Below are 22,643 nucleotides of genomic sequence, written 5' to 3' on the forward strand. Positions count from 1 at the left end.
GAAGTTTCCCTCGAGTCCTAATCGTGTGGAAGGAAAACTGACTTGGTGCTGCAGTAGGATTCGAAGTGCAGCGGGCTCTAGTTCTGGAGCTTAGTGGTGGTCTGTGGGGAAAAATGAATCGGATGAGCCACGAGCAATATTGTTAGGGCAAAACCAGTCGTAGTGTTCTAGATGGGAGCTTGAGATGACTTCAAAAAGAAAAAGGAGGGGAAAGAAAGAGAAATCAGTGTCTTGCCCCTAGCATGTGTACCTTTGTACAGCTAGTTAGTCATAGCCGTATTTCTAATGTTTCTGAAGTGAACGTTTCACCGTTAAAATGAGTATGCGCAGTTGGAATTAATTTCTTTTGGAGTACTCACAGTCCAGAGCTGCATAGGTTAATCCAGCAATCGTTGGGACTTGAGTAGTAGGAATGGCAGCAATGCCGATGATAAGCCCAGACTGCTCTGCTGATGTGCCGCACGCACGCAGTGCCTGCCAAAGGGCCGTCCGGTCACGGGCATGGACCCCGACAGCTGAAACACATGTGGCGCTTGAATCTGAACGTCTGATTAAACCCAAACCTCAGCCAGGCTGGCAGTCCCGCTGGTTAGAAAATAAAGCTCATATCCAACCAAGGGGTGAGCGCGATGGGCACACGGTGAGGTGAAGCTGCCGAGGTGAGGGGAACACACGGAAGGCACCACGCTGCCTGCCCTCGTGCCTCACTGCCAGCAGCTGGCTTCATCGCTGCCTCGGCCCTGCAGCTCCCAGCTGGAGCTAGGTGAGCCTCAGCGTAGCCCCCAAGCGTTGCCTGTCTGGGTTTCAAACCGTTTTCTATTTTTTTAGTACACTGATTCCGTGTGAAACTGCTCCATCCTGCTCTGAAGGCAGGTGCAGAGGAAGCGATCGACATTTGTACTCGGTGAGGGCTCAACACCTTTGCCCGCAGAGAAGGGCTCGCACGCCATATGAGTTTTGCCGCCTTGGTGGCCGGGCACTCAGCGTGGTGAGGGCTGCCTGATCCCATTGCTAAATTACCCCGTTTCCTGCTCCTTGTCCCCGTAAGTCCAGCATGTTGGGGCGGGATGGGTACGGGCAGGTTTTGATCACTGACTCCTGACACCCAGAAAATGAAGAGCGTAGGGTGCGTTAGGAACGGTTGCGCAAGGAGTGGTTCAGACACAGCCCCACGGTACCTGCTGAGGTAAGCCCTCCCCTAAGAAGTACAAAGCTGTTTCAGATTTAAATAAAAGCTGGGGATGGACAACTTAAATTGTCTGCCAGATCAAAAGCATCCTCCCTGTCTAATTTTAGAATTTCCACCTGCTGCTGCAAACCCTGCGTGTCTCTCGGGAGTGCAGTAATTATGGTTTTTCTTGTAACATCCATTCCCTGAGTGAAAATGCGCACACGCTGAAAAACAGCTGGTAATTTGAACAAGAGGAGCAGTTTTCTTCTTGTTACAGCCTAAACTGACTGCTAATTCAATCAGTAAACCACGTTTTTATATTAATCTTTATGAAAACCTGTATTACACTCTTCCTGAAGTCTTAAAAGGCAGCGGAGCGGTTTGCCTTTGCATTTCTTCAGCGGTTGTGCCTTGTGGGTTGGGGTGCGAGTTGCCAAATGAGCGGCTCTGTGGGACAGCTCCAGACCCCACTGCCTGCCCATGGAAAGGACACGGCGTCCCCAGGAGTTTGGGGATCGCCCCAGAGCCCTTGTTTAGTGTTTTGTGGGGTTGGATCCGAATAGTTATCCTGAACTTCTCGTTTCAGTGGAATTTAGTTTTAAAAACAAGTGATGTAGCTTAGTCCTCGGTGGACACAGCCCACGTTGATTTCTGAAATTAACTTCATGTTAGGCCAGAGGTGCTAAATATTAAGAGTTATGTATTTTCTGACGATGAGCAGATAAATTTTGTAGAGAGGGAAGGCAAAAAGGCTGATGCTTTAGAAACGGTTAAGTAGTGGTGCCAGTCATCAGAGCATTCATGATCAAACGGGATAACCTGTTTGACAAATGTAGTGTTTAATACCCGTTTCTCTCCTTTCAAGCCTGCAAAATAACTGTTCTAGAGCATTTAAATGAATAACAACTTGAGATTTTCTGAGCAGAGACAGGAGCAGGTGATTGCTGGGCACTGGGGGCTCTTCCAGACCAGGGCAGTACTTCCAAAAACTGAGGTCCCTGTGAGGTGTGAACGTGGCTATGTAAAAGCATCAGGTATCTGTTAAAAATGTTGTTCCTGCAACCTGTGGTCAACCTAGTGTTTGTTTTTAGATGGTTATCCAGTTTGTGTTTAAAGTATCTCTGGTACCGAATCTTCCTGCACGCTTCCTGGTGGTTAGTCAGAGGGTAAGTAAAACTGGCGCTTTATTTTCAGTCCGAGGGTTTTCTGCTAATTTTGCCTTCAGCTGTTAGATCTTGGTAGACTCTCTTAGTATTTCAAGTATATTTTTGGTTGGACTTCTAGCAATAACTACACTAAAATAAACCTGGCAACTGGGAGACCAGCTAGCTAGGTAAGAACTGAAGGGTATTGAGCTCGATTTCTGCGGGTACCCAATGCTTACATAAACAGTTTAATTTAAGCTGAAACAAGCAATTGTTAATGCAGATGCCGAATATAGATATGGCCATGATCAGCTGAGTTAACTTTTAATTCAGTCAAAACCCTTCAAGTTGAACTCCATGAACCTTAGAGCTTTGTCTTTGAAGTGCTTTATAGTGATGGTGGCCAGTGGATTAAGACTTTTCTCTACAATCAGATATTTTCAGAAACTTTATTTGGGAAATTATTTGGACAAGGGCTCCATTTTCTACTTTTTTTCTTAAGGGACTATTTTCATAAAGGTATGGCTTTATTATCTCACTAAATTAAAAGTAATGTATTTATATTTATATCCTGTTACAGACTTAGCAGAGAAACGTGGTACGGAACCGCTCCTCGAGGTTAAACCTGTAGCTGGGGTACGTTGGTGCTGGTGCCCTCTCCTCTTTGAACCTAGCATCTTCGTTGCCCCAATCTGAGTAAATGCCCTAACATTTTCTGCTTACTTTGTGGATACAGGAATCTTTTTTCATCCTTTCTCCTTATGTAGCCCATGGCTATGTTTGCAGGGAATTTTTTGAGGGTATGAGTCCTTGTAGTTGTTAGGATAAGCACGTTTTTTCCATGGCCACCGATTTCTGACCTGCAATTTGGAGCCACCATAGCATTTGTGCATTCCTCTGCAGAAGAGTATCTGCAGATTTGCAGGGATGTGATAAGAAAGAGATTTTGTCCTTGATACTGGTTCGCATTTTGTGTGGTTTAGATTAGCGGTTCCCCGGCTTCGTTTAGTGTTTGTGCTACAGGATGTTTTACTGAGAGTCTCTTAGTAGTTAAAAGAAGGAAAAATGTTCCTATCCCTGATCAAGTATCAAGATGTTGTTAATAACCACTGTTTAACAGGTTCCTGGATTAGGAAATAGTGACCATGACTTCCCAAGAAGGGACTTGCGTGCATTTAAAGCACTTTAGACCGTTTGGGGATTTCTGGCTATATTAAAAGCAAGAAGCCACGAGAGGCACATACTCATCGCGTTCAGATGGTAAAGATGGTTCCCTGGTTTTCTGCCTAATCCCCTCCCCGGCGTGGTCCAGTTGTCACATCGGACGGTGGATTCCTCTCCTCCTCTGGGAGATGTGTAATTAGTACCTTCGGCAGCACAGCCCTGCTGCTGGCAGAGCTGGTTTCAGCAGGCAGCCTGAGCCTACAGATGCCAGCTGAACCTTCTGTGCTTCCAGATATCCAAGTATGTACCTCTTACGTTTCTTCAGCTTCTGTAAAGGCAACTGTAGGCATGATTTGCTAAAGGAAATCAGAGCCCGTTTAGCTGGAGCTGTTTTGATCAGCTTTGTTCATCTTGTGATTTTAACTGCTGGTTCCTGATTATCTTTTCCAGTGAGTGGTAACTTGGTAAAAAATGAGATTTTTAAAGACTTAGCTTAGATTTGAGCTCAGATTATAAATACTGGTGTAACCTGGGGGGTGGGGAAAGAAACCTCTTGCAGTCTTTCTATCACTTTCCACTTCCTTATGGCTGAAAACATAACACTTGAAGGTGGCTTTTCCTTTTTCGGTGTAGCCCAGCTACTGTCTTGTTTGTCCAAAGCTGCGAGTCCATCCTTCGGTAGGCAAGATTTTCTTGCTGAAGAGTCTTAGCAGTGTTATCTGCCTTGCTAGGTACTACTCCGGCTAATTGTGTCTTGTCCCAGTTCCCAGGATTACTGCCATCACTTCTGTAATTGCTCTGTCGATACTAGAACTAAAACTGGGTTAAAGAACAAAGCTGCGCCGTGCTGCTGCTGTTCGGAGTCAATTAGGTGTCTGAAGGCACTCCCATCTCCAGGAGCGTGGTGCGAACCCAAGCTCCAGCTGCCTGTAGCTAACACAAGTCTGGCAGATATCTGGGCGGGCAGCGCAGGCTGGTTAGATTTCTGCAGGAGAACACGCAAGATGCGGCTTTTTTCCTGTATTTCATGAGTGAGAGCTCCTTGCAGGCTGGGTGCCGTTCGTCTACAGCACACCTTCGGTGCTTGTGCACCTAGCGTCTTGCAGCCGTACGTCTGCAGAACTGGCAGCCTGGAAAGGCAACAGGGTTTGAGTTGCTGACAGATATCTCAGGATCTCAACTGACACTGATTTAGGAAGTTTTATAATAGATGATTGTTTTTATTTTGGAAGCTTGGTGGAATCAGTCCTCCTGAGGAAACGAGCTTGGTGTTAACTGCTGCTCCTCGGTCCCTCTTTCTCCCCACGTAACTTGTGAACCTGCTGGCCATGTCCACCTGCATCTCACAGAAGGGTGGAAATCCCAAGGATGTGAGGTGTTGTGGAGCAGGAAGGCTAAAGGAAGGTCGAAGTTCTCGCAGAGCTGGAGGAAGACCATAGGCTGCACGTCTTCAGGAAAGGGGCTTTTAAAACACTGCAGCTTACAGAGTAATTCCTGAACTTGACTTCCATTGCTGGCTTTACTGTTGGTGGAAATGGAGACGGGCTGCTCTTGGTGTACCTTTATTTGGCTGAGTATAACCATGGGGCAGTGGCGACATTTCTGTGCTGAGACCCACTGTTAGCGTGTTGCTGCTGCTGCCTTTCCTGGTAGGGGATGGAGAGTGCTTATTCCAGGCTGACTAATTAAGGAATGACAGCTGGCTTGAAATATCATTCTACTTTTGCAAGAGCTATGAGTAACTTAACAAGAATTTCTGGGGAAGAAAAATGAACTTACAAGCAGGCTTAATTGACAATATTTAGAAGCTGAGCTTCCATTGTGAGAAGCTCTTACGGCCGTGGGGACCTGCCCGTTTGTCTGAGCCCCTGAGCACAGGGCAGCCCTGGGCTGGGAGCTCACTGTTTGCACTGGTCTCGATGCTGTGGAGCAGCAGGGAGGGAAATGGGGTGCAGTCAGCATTAAAGCCACCTTACAGCTGCTCACGAAGGCTGTGGAGGCAGCAGGCATGGTCGCTGCGTGTCGAGGGGTAAAGAGCGAGGCACAGGTAGAGAGCAGGGAGCAGTGTACTGAGGAGAGCTGGGCTTGTCGATGCCTGCCTGCCTCTTGCCTCATAGCTGGAGGCCTTCCCAAGCGAGGACCAGTGACACCAGCTGTTAGGGATTTTGAAATTCTTCTTCTTCTGATGTACAAGGCAGATTAGAGTTGTCTGATTGCTTCTTCCAGGCAACAGGACAGCATCCACCTGGTCATCTTTTATTCGTATTATAAGCTCTGCTCTAGCTTTGTTGTGTGTTCCCAGAAGGAAAGGCATCGCATCGAGGGCGCTCTTCTTAGGCTGCATCCCACAAAAAGTTAAGTGATCTCTGGGATGTTTCCCCATGGAGAAGCAGAAGAACACAACAGCAGCATCTCACCATGACCTACCAAAGGAAAGACAGGTTGATGTCATGTGGGATTTCTGCTGAATGCACAGCCCCAAGCCATGCATGTTAATGGGAAATGTTAAGGGTTGATACTCTCAATGAGATTTCCTATTTGTAGCTGCTAGGTAGCGTTAGCTCCATAGGATCAGTGCATATTTTTATCAACTTCAGCAGTAGAAGCAGTTGTGATGTTCCTTACTCGTTTAAGCACATACTAACTGAAAGCATTGTTAACAGCATACAGGAACTTCCACGTAGTGTTTCAACATGTTCAATTTTAATCGAAGGAAAACATCCAGCATAATTCCCTGGAGTCAGGTTTGCTTCCCAGGATAGGTTTGCTGGTGAGGCGCGCTGGGTCCTGGCAAGCCCTCAGCTGTGCTCCCTCCTGGCACGTCAGCGGCGGTGCTGGGCCCTGTGAGCGGTGGGCATGGGCCTCAGGAGGCCATCGTTCTGAAAACGTGGGAAGCGTGGCTTGCTTTTCCAGTGTTAGTGTCGTGTACACGTCCAGAAGCAACAAAATGCGTGTATCTGTGGAGTAACCAAAGTACCTTTGCTGCCTGTGGCCAGTGTTGGGTTCCCTACCAGCCGTCCCCAGAGGTGTATTTGGCACCGCTGTGTGTGTCGGAGCCAGGTGGGCCTCGGTTTTCCCATCACCCAGGGGACGTAGTTCTCATAATGAGATCTCGTCTGTGTGACGCATGCTTTTCGTATCTCACTGCAAGGCAGAGAAGGGCTCAAGGCAAATCTCAGAAACCATAGTCAAGCGGTGGAGCAAGGCTTGTCCAAGGAATAATGCTGTTAATTCTCTTCAAGTTTGCTGATTTTGGTGCATTCCTAATAAGAGAAAGAGGAGGAGATGAAGTGACAAATATTTTCTTGATGTGACACGGTGTTGTGAATTGGGAATGTAGTTGTTAAGGAGCTGATCCATTATTGGTGATGAAGAGAGAATCTCTTCTCATTGTCAGAAGGAGATGTGAGATTTACTTCACTGCGTGTTTTACTTGCGTGTATTGTTCCTCTTTCTGCTGGGACAGCTGATTGAGGGGGAAGGAGGACTGAAGAAAAAAATGCAGGCAATGTTTTATGACATTGGGCTTTTCGTGATAGCCACCTGCCAGTTAGCTGGTGTCTTGTAGCTGTGACTGGTGGGGAACTGGACGAGCAGCAACTGCCCAGGTGGGGGTACCGGGGTGCAAGAAATGGCAGTTGTGTCGACAGCAGAAGTGAGCAGGTGGTAAGGATAAAACACAAGATCTTGCAAAAGCGAAGAGATGCCTAAGAGAAACACTTGTGTATGAATGTTTCTGGAAATGGTTGCCTCTGTTCTTCTGGAGCAGAAGGGAAGACAAGGAGGGGGAGGAGGAGCGGTGGGGATGTCGGGGAGTGCGGCAATTAAGTGGGGTGAAGGAGGATGGTGGCTGCTGGGGTCCCAGGGCACAGCCTGACCCCAGGCTGCAGATACACTCTGTAAGCGATCTTTCCCCGTGCAGTGAGCTAGGTCTGGAAAGAATTCATGCTCTGTTGCATGTAAGCAGCATATAGTGATTTTTTTATTATTATTTTCAGCTAGATGTATGCAATTTTTGCTTTGGCAGAAAATGCTAGTCGATTGCTTTGACATGTTTAATTACTTTGGCCTGAGTAGGATGCAAGTGAATTTATTTCCCACTGAGAAGAGTGTTGAAAGGCTGCATGAAAACCTGTCAGAGGAAATTCAAGAGGGGTTGGGGAATTATCTTGACAGTAAATGAATTTGATAAATGTGTCAGTTAAATGGGGATTTTTTTTTTACAATGCACAGGTTTTGTGGCCAGGAATCTTTGGTAATTCCATTCACTGGGAAAATGAATTTTACCTGTTCAATTGATTTGCTTTTTTATAGTGCTTGTACAGCGAGGAATTGCTGTAGTATGAAAAATAGAAAATTAAAATAGTTATTCCATTTTTTCTAGAACACGTCAGTAATGGAGGATCAGAATGAAGATGAGTCTCCAAAGAAAAATACCCTATGGCAGGTACGTCTGACTCGTGCATAGGAGGAGAGTTGGCATGTTTTTCCATGTTCCTGCTTTTGAGAAATTTCCAAATGCTTGTCTGCAGATGCATAATCATCCTTATATGTAGTTGACTCTATCATCCTAAAATTAGCTCAGTATTCAAGCGAAGGATGACACCAATGAATAATACTTGAGAAATGACTAGATCTTCTTAGATTTTGTGGTTTGTGCTGACCTTGAAATGAAACATATGATCCTGCTTCGAAGGAGAGTTGTGAACATGGCTCAGCCGTTCTGAGCAGGTGACCATCATTTAAAAGGAAGAGTTCAATGCCCTCACATAGCAAGGAGTAAAAAACTAATTTGCTTTGCAATATTTAGGAGAGCTGGTGATCGTTCCCCAGGAGCCCTTTTGGTCTCATGGAGGGATCAGAAGAGCTTGGCTTCAATGTTTGATTCTTTTTACTGATAAAGTAGCAAGTCCTGGGGTGTTCTTCTGTAACATCCTTATTTGTAGCTCAAGCTCCCAGGATTTTAATTATATTTTATGTGGATGTCCCAAACATTGACATGGGCTGTTTTTCAAAAACAAAACAAGCATTGCTGCTTGACATCATGTAATTCTTGGGATTTGTTTGTGGGCAAACAGTGCAACACCAGTATGGGGGTCTTGACTTTTTTATATTAGAGAAGTGATAGCCAGCTGTTGTATGTATCTGAATGTGTGTTACTGTAACTGCCTGTGTAAATCATCTCTGGAGGCAAACTGTGGTGTGCAGCTGAGGCCAACTGCCATGTGCAGTAGAAACCACTGGTTTATTCTGGAAAAGCTTATTCTAAAATGAACCGCGTTCCTTGCTGTTAAAATGGTAAGAGGTAAGGGAATTCAATTCTTTCAGCATAGCAAAAAAACTTCTAATTATGAGCAAGGGCCTTTTGCTTGGCTTTATGTCTGAAAGATGAGATGTATAAGGCATAGCTTGTATCTTTAACAATGTTTTAAAGTTCAGTTTTGTTGAGTATCTCTTTGTGTCCTCTCCTGTTTTCTTCCTGGAGAGAGTTCTTATGAAGCTGTTCCTATTCTTATTCGTATTTACATACCTGTATTTCTTTTCTAAAAACAGATAAGTAATGGAACTTCATCTGTGATTGTCTCAAGAAAAAGACCATCGGAAGGAAATTACGAAAAGGAAAAAGACTTGTGTATTAAATATTTTGACCAGTGGTCTGAATCAGATCAAGTTGAATTTGTGGAACACCTTATTTCACGAATGTGTCACTATCAGCATGGACATATTAACTCTTACTTGAAGCCCATGTTACAACGGGACTTCATCACTGCGTTACCAGGTAAATTAACATTCGTTTCACAAGAAGTGTGTTTATATATACACTTTTCTAATACTTGGGGCGTTTGCAAACTTTTCTGAATGTCCTCCAGACTTAGATTGTCTCCTCTAAAGGATGTGGTGTTTCCTAGTCAAAAGAAGTGCAGGAGGGCAGCTGAAGTCATTCACTTCTGTGATTAATTGAATTGGCCACTGGATGCCAGTGTTGTTCCATGTAAAAGGAGTTTGAGTAGCATATCCTGAAGAACCATTTGTGTTTAAATTGGATCTGAGCTGTTGCAGAATGTGCATGCATGGAAGCTCTGGTCTAGCTTGCTTTCATGTGAACCCCCTATGTGTGCGAAATGCTACAGAAGTGGTTTTCATTTGAGAAGTCTTTATATCATTGTAGTTTTGTCCTGAGTTTCCCAAATCTTGAATGAAAAGCTGCCTGCTCAGATAAATGAACCTAGTTTGTCTGATCTTGTTAACAACTCGAGCAAAAACAATTGTGGATTTTTATTGTGTAGTCCTTTCCTTTCTTCAGTTGCTCAGAACCTTTTCTGCCACAGATCAGTGTAAACCTTTATCAATAATTTGAATATGAAATATGTTCTTATGCTTGAAATGTTCATTTCTTCAAGAAATATGGAGCAGTAATAACTAGGAATGTAGAATCTTCAGCTTTTAATCTCCTGGAAAGGTGTATATTTTCCATTATCTCCTAAAAGGAATTGATTGCTGCATCCTTGGATTTCTTCTGATAGGGAAAATAATTCAAAATCACTCTTTGGAAGGTAAATGTGTTGACAGTGTTCTCAGAGTGGGAAGTAAGCATCAAATAAGTGGACAAAATGTTCTGTTTGCCACCGGCAGTAAAATAGCACAGATTCACTCCTGCAGTCAGTGGTCTGTGGGTGTTATCCCAAGAATGCTGGGCCACAGCAGTGAGCAGAGTGGATGGGGTGGTGATAGAAATGGAAAAGGACTGGAAGCTGGTAATTCGAGCACAGGGACAGGCAAGGTCCCTTCAAAGGCTGGTCCCTTGCGAACTCTGATGCTTTTTTCTAGCCACTGGTGTGCTTTGGTAGTCTTGTGTGTGGTCTTTTCTGGTGTCTGGTGACAGAATGCTGCAGTGTTGGTTTTTAATATTGCGGTTGTCTTAGCTTGGATGCTGTGGGCTTCTGTCCTCTATAGTGCTGCTATATAAAACAAAAAATTGAGGAGTTCAGCTTTTGTAGGTGGTGATGGGATTTTGGCTTATCTATCAAGTATGATTGAAATGAAATTCACAGTAGATGAAGCAGTGAAGTAGGGGAACAAGGAATAGAGGTTAGGACAAAGAGCCTGTGAGATTCCATGTCACTTTTATTAAAAAAAAAAAAAAAAAGCCTTATTGTATGAATGGAGGCTATGAAAGGAAGGAAGCAGCCTTATCCCCCACATCTCTATCTCATGGAAGTTATTTTGTAGAAGACTTAGCTTATCCAGCTGCACGCATAAAAATGTGCTCCTCATTTTGACTGGAGAGATGTCTCCTATAGGTAGCATGGATGCTTCTTCCAGCTTGCTTCTCTCTTAATATTGGATTTTGATTTCTCTAGGGGAATATATGAGATGTAACTTAAAATAAAGTGAAATATACCACCACGGTCACCATGTGCAAGTATGAGCTTCAACTATAATTCTGTTTTGTTTGCCTTTATTTTACACCTCAGAGTAGATATCGTGGAGTTGTTCAGTTCTTCTGTATTAGATTTGTAGTCCTAAGAAATCTTTGGGAGCTTCGTAAGGTGACAGTTATTTTTACTGCATTTATATATATAACAAATACATATTTGTTTACAACTTTTATTATTTTGAAGATGTAAATACTGGGAACTGTTCTCATTTTCTATAATCAACCTTTTTTTAAAGGTAATGTTTTAACGCTGCTACTCCTCCTAGTCACTGGAAAGTTTTCCTGGCTGTGGGGATGGTCTGCTGTGCTCTTTTTAAGGTGATGTTACAACCACCCAGTAACTTTTGTTTTAAGCAACAAGCTATTTTGGTAGTTGGTTGCCTTATGTATTAAATACTGGTCTGTACATGGAAAGAAATGATACGGAAATTTGGAGGGAAATTTTGTAACAGGTTCAAATGTCTCTTACCTGAGTATCAAAACAGAAAAATTATAAGTTGCTTGGTTACGATGTGGATTACAGAAGCCACCTTTCCTGCTTAAACAGACGCCTTTTTCTGAAAAGGCTGAATATAGAACTTTATTAATTGCCCTTTAGCCAGCTGAAATTTAGTCGCATCTATTTTTGGATTAAGACAATGAATATTTTCCATAATATTCAGCAACATATTCAGTGTACGCAGCAGCTCATTGCAAAAAGCCGTCTGAACTCAGCTGGACACCTGCTGCAGCTGAGCAATAATTACGAGCCAATTTTGCAGGTTGTGCTTTGCGTAACATTGAAGAGGTCCTGCTTTAGGAAAGTGAAAAAATATTTATACTAAAACACCTATATAATAAAACTGAGCAGATTTTTATGAGGTGTGTTGGATTCTACTGTACATGCGTGTGCCACAAGTGGCTTTTATGGTGTCTTCCACTCAGCTGGGACACGTGTACTCAAAGGTAGATCTGGTGTCCGGCAGCAATTCTCTCTTGATTGAAGATGACCTAACCATGAATAACTGGCAAAAAAAAAAAAAAAAAAAGCCCACAAAAACTTCTTAACCTGTTTTCCTGCTCAATTTGTATGCTTTTTCACCTTTTGGCCATGCCTGTGTATGCATTGGGTGGGTACTTCTGGAGAAACAAGTGACTTAAATTTTTTCAACTATAAATTTCCTGTTGGGCTTAAAGTGAATTTGGTTATTGTGATTCTAAACTCAGTTCTTGACTACAGATTCCTGCTTTCTTACAAACAAAGGAATATTTTTGATCTTTGAACCTCTCCTTTTTCCAGGGACAGCTCTTCAGCAGTTCTGAAGAGAGATGGTTGGGTTTTTTGTTATCCCATGGAGACAACTTTCTTTTTTCAGAACTTTCCCCCATCAAGTGTTTCATGTTTCATTTTGCTTATGCTTAGCACTACCTATGACACCCTGGAAAAATAACTTTTACAAGTTACTAACTTGCACACGGGAGATCACAAAGCCCCCAAGATTTCTTTGTGACGCTTGGTGGCTGCTGTTCCTCAAAGTTACACGTGGTAGAAAATTCAGTTGCCCAGAATGCCTGATAGGAGCAAAGGTTTCGTAACTTCTGTGCTCCAGTTGCTGAGCAGGGAGCTGCCGTGCGTGCAGGCACCAGATTTTCATGTCTGAAATGTGTTTTCAGAGAATAACTACGCACTTCTGTCCTCGGTATTTAAACGCAAGCTCTGCGTTGCTGGTCTCTATTCATTACTTCTTGAGGTGCAGCAGGGCGTGTAAGTTTCGGTGAAAGCAGAAGTAGGGAGACAGATAATTCTTTGCTCAATATCAGGCACAAGGAAAACTGGGTTTGAACATGTGGTGTCTCTGTATAAATTTACCCAAGAACTTAATCTGGTGTGGTTGAAATGAAATCAGTCCCGTGTTAGGCTAGCATCACATCAAACATAAATGAGGTACTACCTTTTAAAAGATAGCTCCGCTTGTCTTAAAGAAATCAAATTCCTGTTTTAAACTGAAATAGTTCTTGCATGCTGCTGTCCCCGCTGACTTTTACACCTGTGAGAACGCGAGATAAATGGAAAATGTCTGTGGTATCTGGCTTCCCTTTGCTTCAGTGGAAAAAGTGATAATTCGGGTGCGCTTTGCTGCAAGTCGTGGCACAATGTTTAGTCTGCAGGCTCGCTCCTTACAAGCTGGGCTGTGGTTGGGCTCCTTCCTTTACTACTAATCACAAGCATCAGCCCCTGCAGATACCGTTGATCTGCCTTTATGGGCTCCAGGTCACTCGGAAGCCTGTACTTGTTGATCCTCTGGGTCTGCCACCACTGCTCCCTGCAGCGGGGCGTAACGGGCAGTGTAATTGCAAGAATAACGCACGGCCACCGCCATGCTCTCGAGTCTTTTAATTACGTTTAAGATGTTAATATTACTTGCATGGTCTCATCCAAATTGTGCCCTTTCCTCAAACAAATTGACCTTTGGGCACAACCTTGTCACCCATGATTAGGAAAGAGCCCCTCTCGTAGGCGTTGTGTGTGTTACTGCTGTAGGAGAACCGCACGTCATGTCAGGCAAGGCAAACCCTGCCAGGGTTCTTTTGAAATGTCTCTAAAATAATAAAAATCTGTGCAGTTGTATGATCTAAGTGACTGCTTAGTATCTGATGTTAGTCAGTTTTATAGAGTTGACATCTCACATTTGGGTTTCATTTTCATACAAAGTGATATTTACACATTGAGCTTTGAAATCCCCGTGGATTTTAATTGTTTTAATTTATTATTGAAATTCAACCAAACCTTCATCTGGTACCTATAATCAACAACAGCTGTAATTTTTCACCATTTTTAATAAAACTGCAAAAGCTCTTGGAGAGGCAGAAGAGTTGGGAGGAATGTTTTCCTTTGTTTGATAAGTGTACCAATAAATGTTGGATGCATTTTACTAATGAAAATTTATAGGTTTTAGTACCTGTTTCAGAAATGGTTTTTAAAAGTCAGTGAATATTTAGTTTTAATATAAAATAGTTATTGTAGCCACTTCAGACTGTAATGTGTCTTAAACTGAAGCCTGCATCTTGTCTGAAGTAATCACAGTAGGCCCGTCGAAGTAGCAGGGCATTGAACCAGTTCCTGCTGTTACTCAGGATAAATATTTTAGTTGATGTGGTTTTGATGTGAGTAATTTACATCTGTACATCTTTCCAAGTACTAAAACGGGTAGGAGTGGGCTTGGTGGTGAAGCACTGGTGTGTTTGTGCTCAGTGTGCAACTTTCAAGGCTCTGCGTATTCATAGAGGACAAGACTGCTGTATTTTAACAACATCAGAAAATGCATGTTTCTGACATTTAAAAACCTATTTTAACTCTTAGCAGTGTCATACACAATTGTAAAAACTATGCATCTGTTAATGAAGGGTTTCTACCCAGTAATTTGCTGTTGATCCTTAAAACTCGATGAAATATGGGCTTCATAATGCAGGTTGCGTGTGTTCAAAGTGTACAGCCATGGATTGGTACGGGTCTGTAGATACATTATCACTGTTACGAAGCTGTGGTAGCTGCTAGCTTTTAATAAAAACCTCAGTTTAGCTCAATGGAAAATGAGTACTTGGTACTAGGGTTGCACCACACACAACAGTGCAAAGTTTTGGGTTTGTAAAGTGAGCCCAAACAGACCAAGCGCATGTCACTTCCTTTTAGGCTCTCCAGACTCAAGGTCTCGCAGTTCCATAAAGCATCCATTTGCTGAGGGGCAGTCAAGCCTGAATCTTCTTGACAGCGTTCCTAACCTGTAGGAAACAAAGGTCGTCTTAGGAAAGAAGACTTTCCATGTATTTCAGGTTTATTTGGCAACTTACTCTCCTCAGAAACCACATTCCAGCCCTGTCTCTAAATGCCTGGTGTGTTACAGTGAAACATGCTCTATTAAATTGAATGTTGAGAAGGTCTTAGCCCGGTTCTGGGTTCTGCACGTGCGTAAAGCCACCCAGGACAGCTGAATGCCCGCTGTCGCAGCGCTCCAGTGTTGGAAGAGGGGCTTTGGCCCGGCCGTCTGCTGGCACGTGCTGTGCCTCTCTGCCAGCAGGTGGGATTAGTGACTCCGGCACCTCCGCAGAGGTTCACCAGCTCTTCTCCTGTGCTTCATGATGTCTGTGGACAGCAAATAAACGACAGCGTTTGGTCCTTCCGAGAAAGACTCAGTTTTTGGAGAAACTGTTGGTCATTCACCCTGCTGGGCAGCTTCTCTAGCGTGCCGTCGCAATGACTTATTTTATTGACTGCAAGAAAACTCTGCAACTTAAAGTAGCATGGTAAAAATCATTTTTCACTACTTGATGAGGATGCTTTTGTCTGCTTAATTTTATTGCATTTCTGGATTTGCAACTTGGGTGAGTCTGGATCCAAGTTTTTGCAACTGTTTTTGGACCATTACTGCCCTTCCAAACGCAGCTGTTTGAAGACTGAACAATTGTAAAAGACTTCTGCTTTGTCATCTGTCATTTTTCTTAATCAGCTCTGCACAACTGCATTTAATCTGGAGAACCATTTTTTTGAGAAAATGACATTTCACAACGAGAAGAAAACTAAAAGCAATTGAACTTGATAAGCTGATGAATACACACACCGTATTACTCGAGCATCACGTTTATTTTTAAACAGGGAATCACAAAGCAATGGGCTGCAAGCTTGTATTTGCCTCGCACTAAAAGGTGTTAGGGTGGAAAGCAAGCCATGGTGTTTGCAGTCTGCCATCGTGTCTGTGATCCAGATCCTCTTTTGTAGTTTCAGAATAACAATCTAAATCAAATTCTTCTGAAACTGCCTAAATGACACGAATTCTCACACAAAGGGATTGCAAACGGAAAGCGTGGATTTCTAACAAGGGAATGTGCTCTATGCGGCAGGTGAAGCTCCTGAAGTGTTTATGCTTGATTCTAAAACACTTGCCTGCTATTGAGAAACAAGTGAAACTGCCTTGCTAACTGATGGGCAGTTCAGTTCCACTCCCGAGCAGATCTAGACCTGGTAGGTGTTTTCTGAAAGGTAACCAAGGTGTGTTAGAGTAGGAGCCAGGGAAAGCATGCATCTGTCGAGCTCAGAGGATGCTTTGCAGTGCAGGTTTTTTACTGGGTTGGTGACTGGTACCTTTACAGCTCCTCAGAGCTCTTCCCTCTGTTTGGAAGGGTAATTATTTAGCTTGTTGCCAGGAGATGGCAGTAACAGATAAACCTTTATGGTACTGTTACTGCGTATGGACATCACCTGAACATCTTACGTTTATCTGTCATTGTCCCCCTTGGGAATTGTGTCTTTGCATCTGGCGTGTTTGTGATCTTTTCACTTAAGAGATTGCTAACATGGATGCTTTGTCCCTTAACTTTCTTCTTAAGTATGTGGTTGGAAGAAGTCCGGAGGTATGGTTTGCTTAAATGTTTTTAGCGAATTACCATTAAATTCCCCAAAGAATGTTCATATGCACGTGTAATTTTTTTTACTAAGTTACGCCAATCAGTTAAAAGTACACTTCAGATTACACTTTAGGATTGGAAAAGCATCCAGTAGCTAGGGGTGTGTTTGGCACGGATCCTGCTCTCCCACCTTTGTGATGCCTAGAGATAAATAGCACTGGTTTGACCAAAGTGCGCGTGCTAGGGACAGCCCGTCCCTTGGCTGTCCAGCTAGTGTATTTGGTGAACTTTGCATGGTTTTTGTTCATCCACCTGCAATCTTTCAGGTGCCCGAGTAAAGAATTTCACACCTTAAAGGTGCAGATGATGGAACGTTTGCCTGTCATCAGTGTGTCATGAGCTAATGGCTTTTTTGGACTCCATAGCCGGAGTGATTTTTTTTTTCTTCTAACAAAGAGGAATTAAGGTCATCTGAGAAGGCTAGCCTTGTGTGGCTCTGCTCCTCTGCCGTGGTGAAGCTGCTTAGAAATGCCTTTGGCGTGGAAGAGAGAGGACAGCATCCTTGTATCTGGGGCAGCTGGAAGCTGAAAGCCAGTGCTCGTCTTTCTCCTGTGCTTTACAGAAGCAGTGTTGATGTCAGTGTTAAAATAACTGGATCTGCTGATGTAGCTGTAGCCGACCTCTGTACTTCTAACATCTTCCAAACCTAGCAATCACTCATCTTTAAATTTAATTAGTAAGCTTGAAACGTCGTAGTCTGAAACTGGATAAACTGAACTGGATAAGTTCTGTAATTTCTTAGCATTTCTCAGTCTCTCAGTAGCTGATGACTGACTACAGGTCCTTGTGTGAGGAAATCACTGACACCTTTAGCCCTGCACCCTGGTACACCAGCTGCGAGGACAGTGAAAGCACCAGCTGGTAGCCTGAGGAGGGAGCTGTACGCATGGGTGTTTGTTGTGTACTGGCTGCTGAAAGAAAAATGGTGTGGTGAAATGGGAGCCCTAAACTCTTAATTTATGCACAAACCTCAGTGTCCTGCTCTACTGATAGCTTTTGCTGTTACGGTGCTTAATTGCCGTGTCCTATGCACCGTTAGCTTTGGGACCTGCGATGCTTCACAGAGAAAATTGGCCTCTTCCTTTTCAGGACGTCCTGTGCTGGGTGCGGGGAGAGTAAGCAGACAACTGTTGTGGGATTAGAGTTGTACCAGACAGTTGTTGCCTCTGCACAGGCTGATCCTGTGCTCCTGAACATGACAATTTTGTACTTCTGTGTAAAGTAACTGCTGGATAGGCTTCTGTTAAAGCACGCGTGTGCCCTGTTCATCACTCACGCTTGTAACCTTCAGCATCGGGGAACTGCTTACTAAGCAGGCCTGCTTGTTTTATTTTTATCCAGCCACTTGCACAGTGCATTAGCTCATCTGCATGATGGCCGGTGATTCACGTTTTTAACTCTGGAAAATGGCCTTGAGATGAAGTGATCTTATTGCCCTGAAAAACCTTCACAATGTTGTCCCATCACCGTAATTGAAATATATTCCAAGAAAATGGTGTTTAGAGTATTCAAGTTGACATTTACTGGAAAGACTGGGGTGGGACAAACCGAAGATCACATTTACAACGTATGTAAGTGCTCCGGTGTTTTCCTCAACCTGCAGGTGTAGGAGGTGGCGCAGCTCACAGCTGCTCCGAGCTGTTTTACTGTTAGGGGTGGGTTTGCTGCTTCGCCAGTGGCTGGGTTTGAAATGCGCTGGTTGTTTGGACCTTGCTGTATGTCAGTTAGCTGAATCTGTTATTAGGACAGTCACTGAAAAACTTGTACAAACCCAGTTTACTTTGTAGGAGCCTATGTCATTCTTAAAGCCTTTTTGGAGCTGAGTTATCTAGAAGAACCGACCAAGCGCTCTAAAGCCACATGTGCTGGTCTCTTTCTGTTGCTGCTCAGGTTTACAAAGGCTGTGCTTACATGCGGAGTAGTGGAGGACTGTATGAACAGGCTTTGTTAATTCTTTACAAAAGTTAACAGTAGTTTCTTTGGTTTTTTTTTTTATGAGTATTTGAAGCCTAAAGTAGGGCATCGTGAGGTAGAGTGGAAAATTTAAAAAGGTCATCTCCTGCTTCAAATACCTTTTTTTTTTTTTAAGGTTGGGCAACTGGCATAAGTTGTTTGTGAAAATGAAGTTATTCTCATAGATTTCTGATGAGAGTTCTGTGGAAAGCAAAACTGCAGGTTTCTGGGCAATGTTGCAGACCTGCTGGTGGTTTCTTGTGGGCCAGTGACACCATAGCTGGGATATGGACAAGAAAAGTTTTGCTAGTTTATAATTGGTGCGAATACTTTATGTAAGTGATTTCTATGTATGTGTTTTATTCAACTACAATTAGATTTTTTAAGTCTAACACACTCAATGGGTTGGGTAGGGTCTAGCAAAGACGACAAGCAGCTGCATGCAGCGTTCCACTTGTTCTGGGCCTTGACAGATCTGAGGTGGCAGCTTATGGATTCATCGTCTTTATTGAGGTGCTTTTTCCTTCCACCAGCTTCAGCTTAAGTCCCTACAGCTTTTTAGCAAGTACCAGGTAACATTTATGAAATGGTACACTTCAGCCTGTTGCCTTACGTGGACCTGGATGGATGGGCAGGAGCCCAGTTCTGGTGTAGCTCTACTACTACAGGGGAGCAGAGCACATTTTGTATGTCAGTCTATCCCTACCATGGTATAAAAGGGTCCTTGGGGTTAAGAAGCTGCTTCTGGTAGTTGGGATCTTCAGCTTTCATGCCAGTGTTGGCCCAGCTTGCTGGTGCAACTATCGCTACCTGACCAACGTCCCTGCATTATGCTGCCTGTGCAATTAGGGCGTGAGAAACCCGCAGGTAGGTGGTGTTTCTGTGCCACCTACGTATGGCCAGAGGGCGCGCATTGGAGCGGCCGTGTTTCAGTTAGGAGTTCAGTTGTGCACGTGGCCGAACTCATTCTTTGACCCAGTGAAGCCTGCATGGTGAAATCTGAAGCAAGCAAGCTTGTACCTCTCTCCTTTGCCCAAGAAGGTGTTGTGCCCCGAGGCTGGGAGAGCAGCAGGTGAAGATTTAAAGTTAAGATAATATCTGCCTGTATGGCTATTTCATACACACTGGAAATCTTTGAAGGTACGCTGAGTTTATTTTGGACTATACAGAAGCGGAGCCATCACCTGTCATTATTTCAGAGTTCCTTGACTCCTGGTGATGATCCTGAGGTTTCTTAGTGGATTCTTATACTGGAAGCAATCACATTGACTGGACGAAAAATAAATGTTGCGTTGAATGTTACCGTGTGACTTACTCCAAGTCGTTTCACAAACAATTATCCTTCTTGGATTTTTCCCTAGCTATAGAGAAGTGTCAGCCAGCTAATGGTGTAAGTTGTTCAGTAATAAATTTCTCTAAGCATGGAGTCCAGTGGCAGTAAGCCAAGAATCAGTATAACCATTTACAGTTAACGAATTACTGTCTAATTCATTGTCATTGACTTCTCCTTAACCAGGGTACAGGGCATGGTGTCTGCGGCATACCCAAGGTCTGAACAAAATTGAGGAGTGCACTTGTCACGTGTAGATTATAGAAAGAGTTCAAACATAAGGACCCTGTTGTATTTAAAAGTGCAAGAAAACGTCTTTTTTTCAGAGTCTGCTAACGCTTCTCCTGGAGATGTCCGCATTTGCTCCTGTAGCTTCCCATCTTCTGCTGAGCCGAATTATCTAGTGTTACGTGTAAGGGAGTAGAAAAAGAATCAACAGTTTACCATGTAGCAGTAGTACAGAGTTAAAGGATCTTGAGGAATATCTGCCACTTGGACCAGGAAGCCCAACACATTACATGCTCAAAACAACCAGGATTCTGTGCTCAAGGCAGCCGAATGCCTGCTGCTGCTGTGCTATGCTGAACTTTGGTTTGTGCTCGTTCTTGTTCAGTGAAGATGGGACCAATCCAGTAAGCAGACTGTACCAGGAAAGGACTAAAGAGCTGGGTATTTTGGTGTACCTGTTGGGATTGATTCATACCTGGTGCTTCTGTGTATGGTAATTTAATAACCGTGTTGCTCCAGTGCCTGAAATAAAGCTGTGTTAGCTTTCTCTGAATGTACTGCAAAACTTGTTTAGTAGTTTACTGTGAAGTGATTGACGTTTTGATTGCCTTTATTTCTTTGTAGAGCAAGGCTTAGATCACATAGCAGAAAACATCCTTTCCTATCTTGATGCCAGATCACTCTGTGCAGCAGAGCTGGTATGTAAGGAATGGCAGAGAGTCATCTCTGAGGGAATGCTATGGAAAAAATTGATTGAAAGAATGGTACGCACAGATCCGCTATGGAAGGGACTGTCAGAAAGAAGGGGTTGGTAAGTACCTGGACAATAACTGAATTCACTTTTTTACAGTGTTCTCCTTGACGAATTTACCTAATCATGAGCTCCGCCAAAAAGTACGTTTACAGTAATTGAGTATCTCTGCAGTCCTTATCCTTTACAAGTTAGTTTACAAGTTTATATGCAGTCCTTATCCTTTACAAGTTTCTGAAGATATGAGGTGTTTTGCTTTAGAAACCTGTTTTTCTGTGCTCTCTAGTGGTGTGCCTAAGAAAATGCAAGGCATGGAGTAAGGAGCTATGCAAGAGGAGGACACCCTACTGGCTTAAAAGCCTTACAAAGCAGAGAACCCTAATTCAGGAAACCCTAAGGAAAACACCTGTTTCTTTTCACATACAGCTGTCAAATTGTAAAGTCACAGGGGCTGTAATTTCAATACTAAAAATTATTACAAATATTCTGTGAGAATGTGTCATAAGTTTTTGTTACGTGCAGATTTTAAATTCCTTTACAGTTTGGCTTCTTTGTGGTAAATTGAAAAATGTTTCTGGTTCTTTCTAGGGATCAGTACCTGTTTAAAAACAGACCAACAGATGGCCCCCCAAATTCATTTTACAGGTCCTTATACCCAAAGATAATACAGGATATAGAGGTATGTTTTCTGATACGTAATATCTGCAGTAGAAGTAATGTTCCATACAGTTAACGTCTCAAAGATGTTGCATGTTAGAGCAATGAAGCAAATCATGTGCATTTGTATCGCTACCACTGTGTGAGCTCTGGCTCTTCAGAAAACGTGAAAAATTCCCTCATCATCTCATTACTGCAGTACAGACATTAATATGTCACTTCAAAGCTTTCAGTGTTAACACTGGCCTTTTGGGATCTAAATAGTTCGGAATTCCTTTCGGGCTGTGGATTTTAGTAAAATGGCAGTTTTAGGAAACTTACTACTCCAAGACAATTCCATATATTTCGGAATGTTTTAATATATTGGTTGTTCTCAAGAAGTGATCACTATTAACACTGTAAACACCAGTTATTTAAAGTGTAGCTGGAGCGTAGCAAGTCTAGTAACTTGTTATTTCTAAAGCTGTCACTGAGACAAATACATTTTTCTGCAGTTTATGGGAGTCTTTTTTCCTGGCTCTAGTGATTTGATGAGAAAAATGAGCCCTACAATAATAAACTCAGTAGGGGTATCAGTGGTAGGGAGATTGTAGAAATGACTAATCTTTTGATTAAAAAAAAAAAAAGTTGTTTATCTCACTGAAGGATAACAAAGTTGGGCTCGCTCTTCTAAAACTTCCTGATAGATCAGGATCATCTTGGTATTCTGCCTACCAGCAGAAAATTGAAGTCTTGCTCAGGTTGCTGTGTACCCACCGCAGAACTCTTAGGTTATACCACAGACTATAATGTGTTTATTTCAACCATGTGACAGACACAAAATTTTGATCTGAAATTCATTAGTGGGGAAACACGTGTTTTGATGTTTAAGGCAGATGTGAACTAATGGAATCATTCTGCTTTTGGGGAGCAACCTTTTGCTCATGACAGGACAAGGGGAAACAGTTTTAAATTCAGAGGGGAGATTTAGAGGAGACATTAGGAGGAAATTTCTCACTCAGAGGGCAGTGAGGCTCTGGCACAGGCTGCCCAAAGATGGATGCCCCATCCCCGGAGGTGTTCAAGGCCAGGTTGGATGAGGCTGTGGGCAACCTGATCAAGGGGGTGGCATCCCTGCCCGTGGGGGGGGGGTTGGAAACCTGTGATATTTAAGGCCCCTTCCAACCTGAGCAATTCCATGCTTCTGCTGTGGCAAATGTGAATTTGTGTTGCTTGGGACTCCATAAGCAAAATTATTCTTGACCTATCTGTAGCGTGTAGCTGCTGCAAAATATAATCCAATTTTTGAATATTGCTACACAACTTATAAACATCTAGTGATACAGAAGTATTTAAGTATTAAGTAACTTTGGCATAGTAAGACCAAA

The 22,643-nt window shown here is 43.2% G+C and overlaps 1 protein-coding gene across 4 annotated transcripts in view; it reads left to right on the plus strand.

Moving 5' to 3' along the window:
* Positions 1-22,643, plus strand: part of FBXW11 (F-box and WD repeat domain containing 11) — a 75,482-nt gene that overhangs the window by 28,671 nt on the left and 24,168 nt on the right. For all 4 annotated transcript variants that reach the window (XM_066977324.1, XM_066977326.1, XM_066977325.1 and 1 more), the window contains 4 exons: positions 7,865-7,927; positions 9,034-9,259; positions 20,493-20,679; positions 21,208-21,298. In XM_066977324.1, the coding sequence (XP_066833425.1) occupies positions 7,865-7,927; positions 9,034-9,259; positions 20,493-20,679; positions 21,208-21,298 (567 nt within the window). The remainder of the gene's footprint in view (positions 1-7,864; positions 7,928-9,033; positions 9,260-20,492; positions 20,680-21,207; positions 21,299-22,643) is intronic.

The sequence above is a fragment of the Anser cygnoides genome, chromosome 14, assembly GCF_040182565.1.
Source record: "Anser cygnoides isolate HZ-2024a breed goose chromosome 14, Taihu_goose_T2T_genome, whole genome shotgun sequence".
Classification (NCBI taxonomy): Eukaryota; Metazoa; Chordata; class Aves; order Anseriformes; family Anatidae; genus Anser; species Anser cygnoides.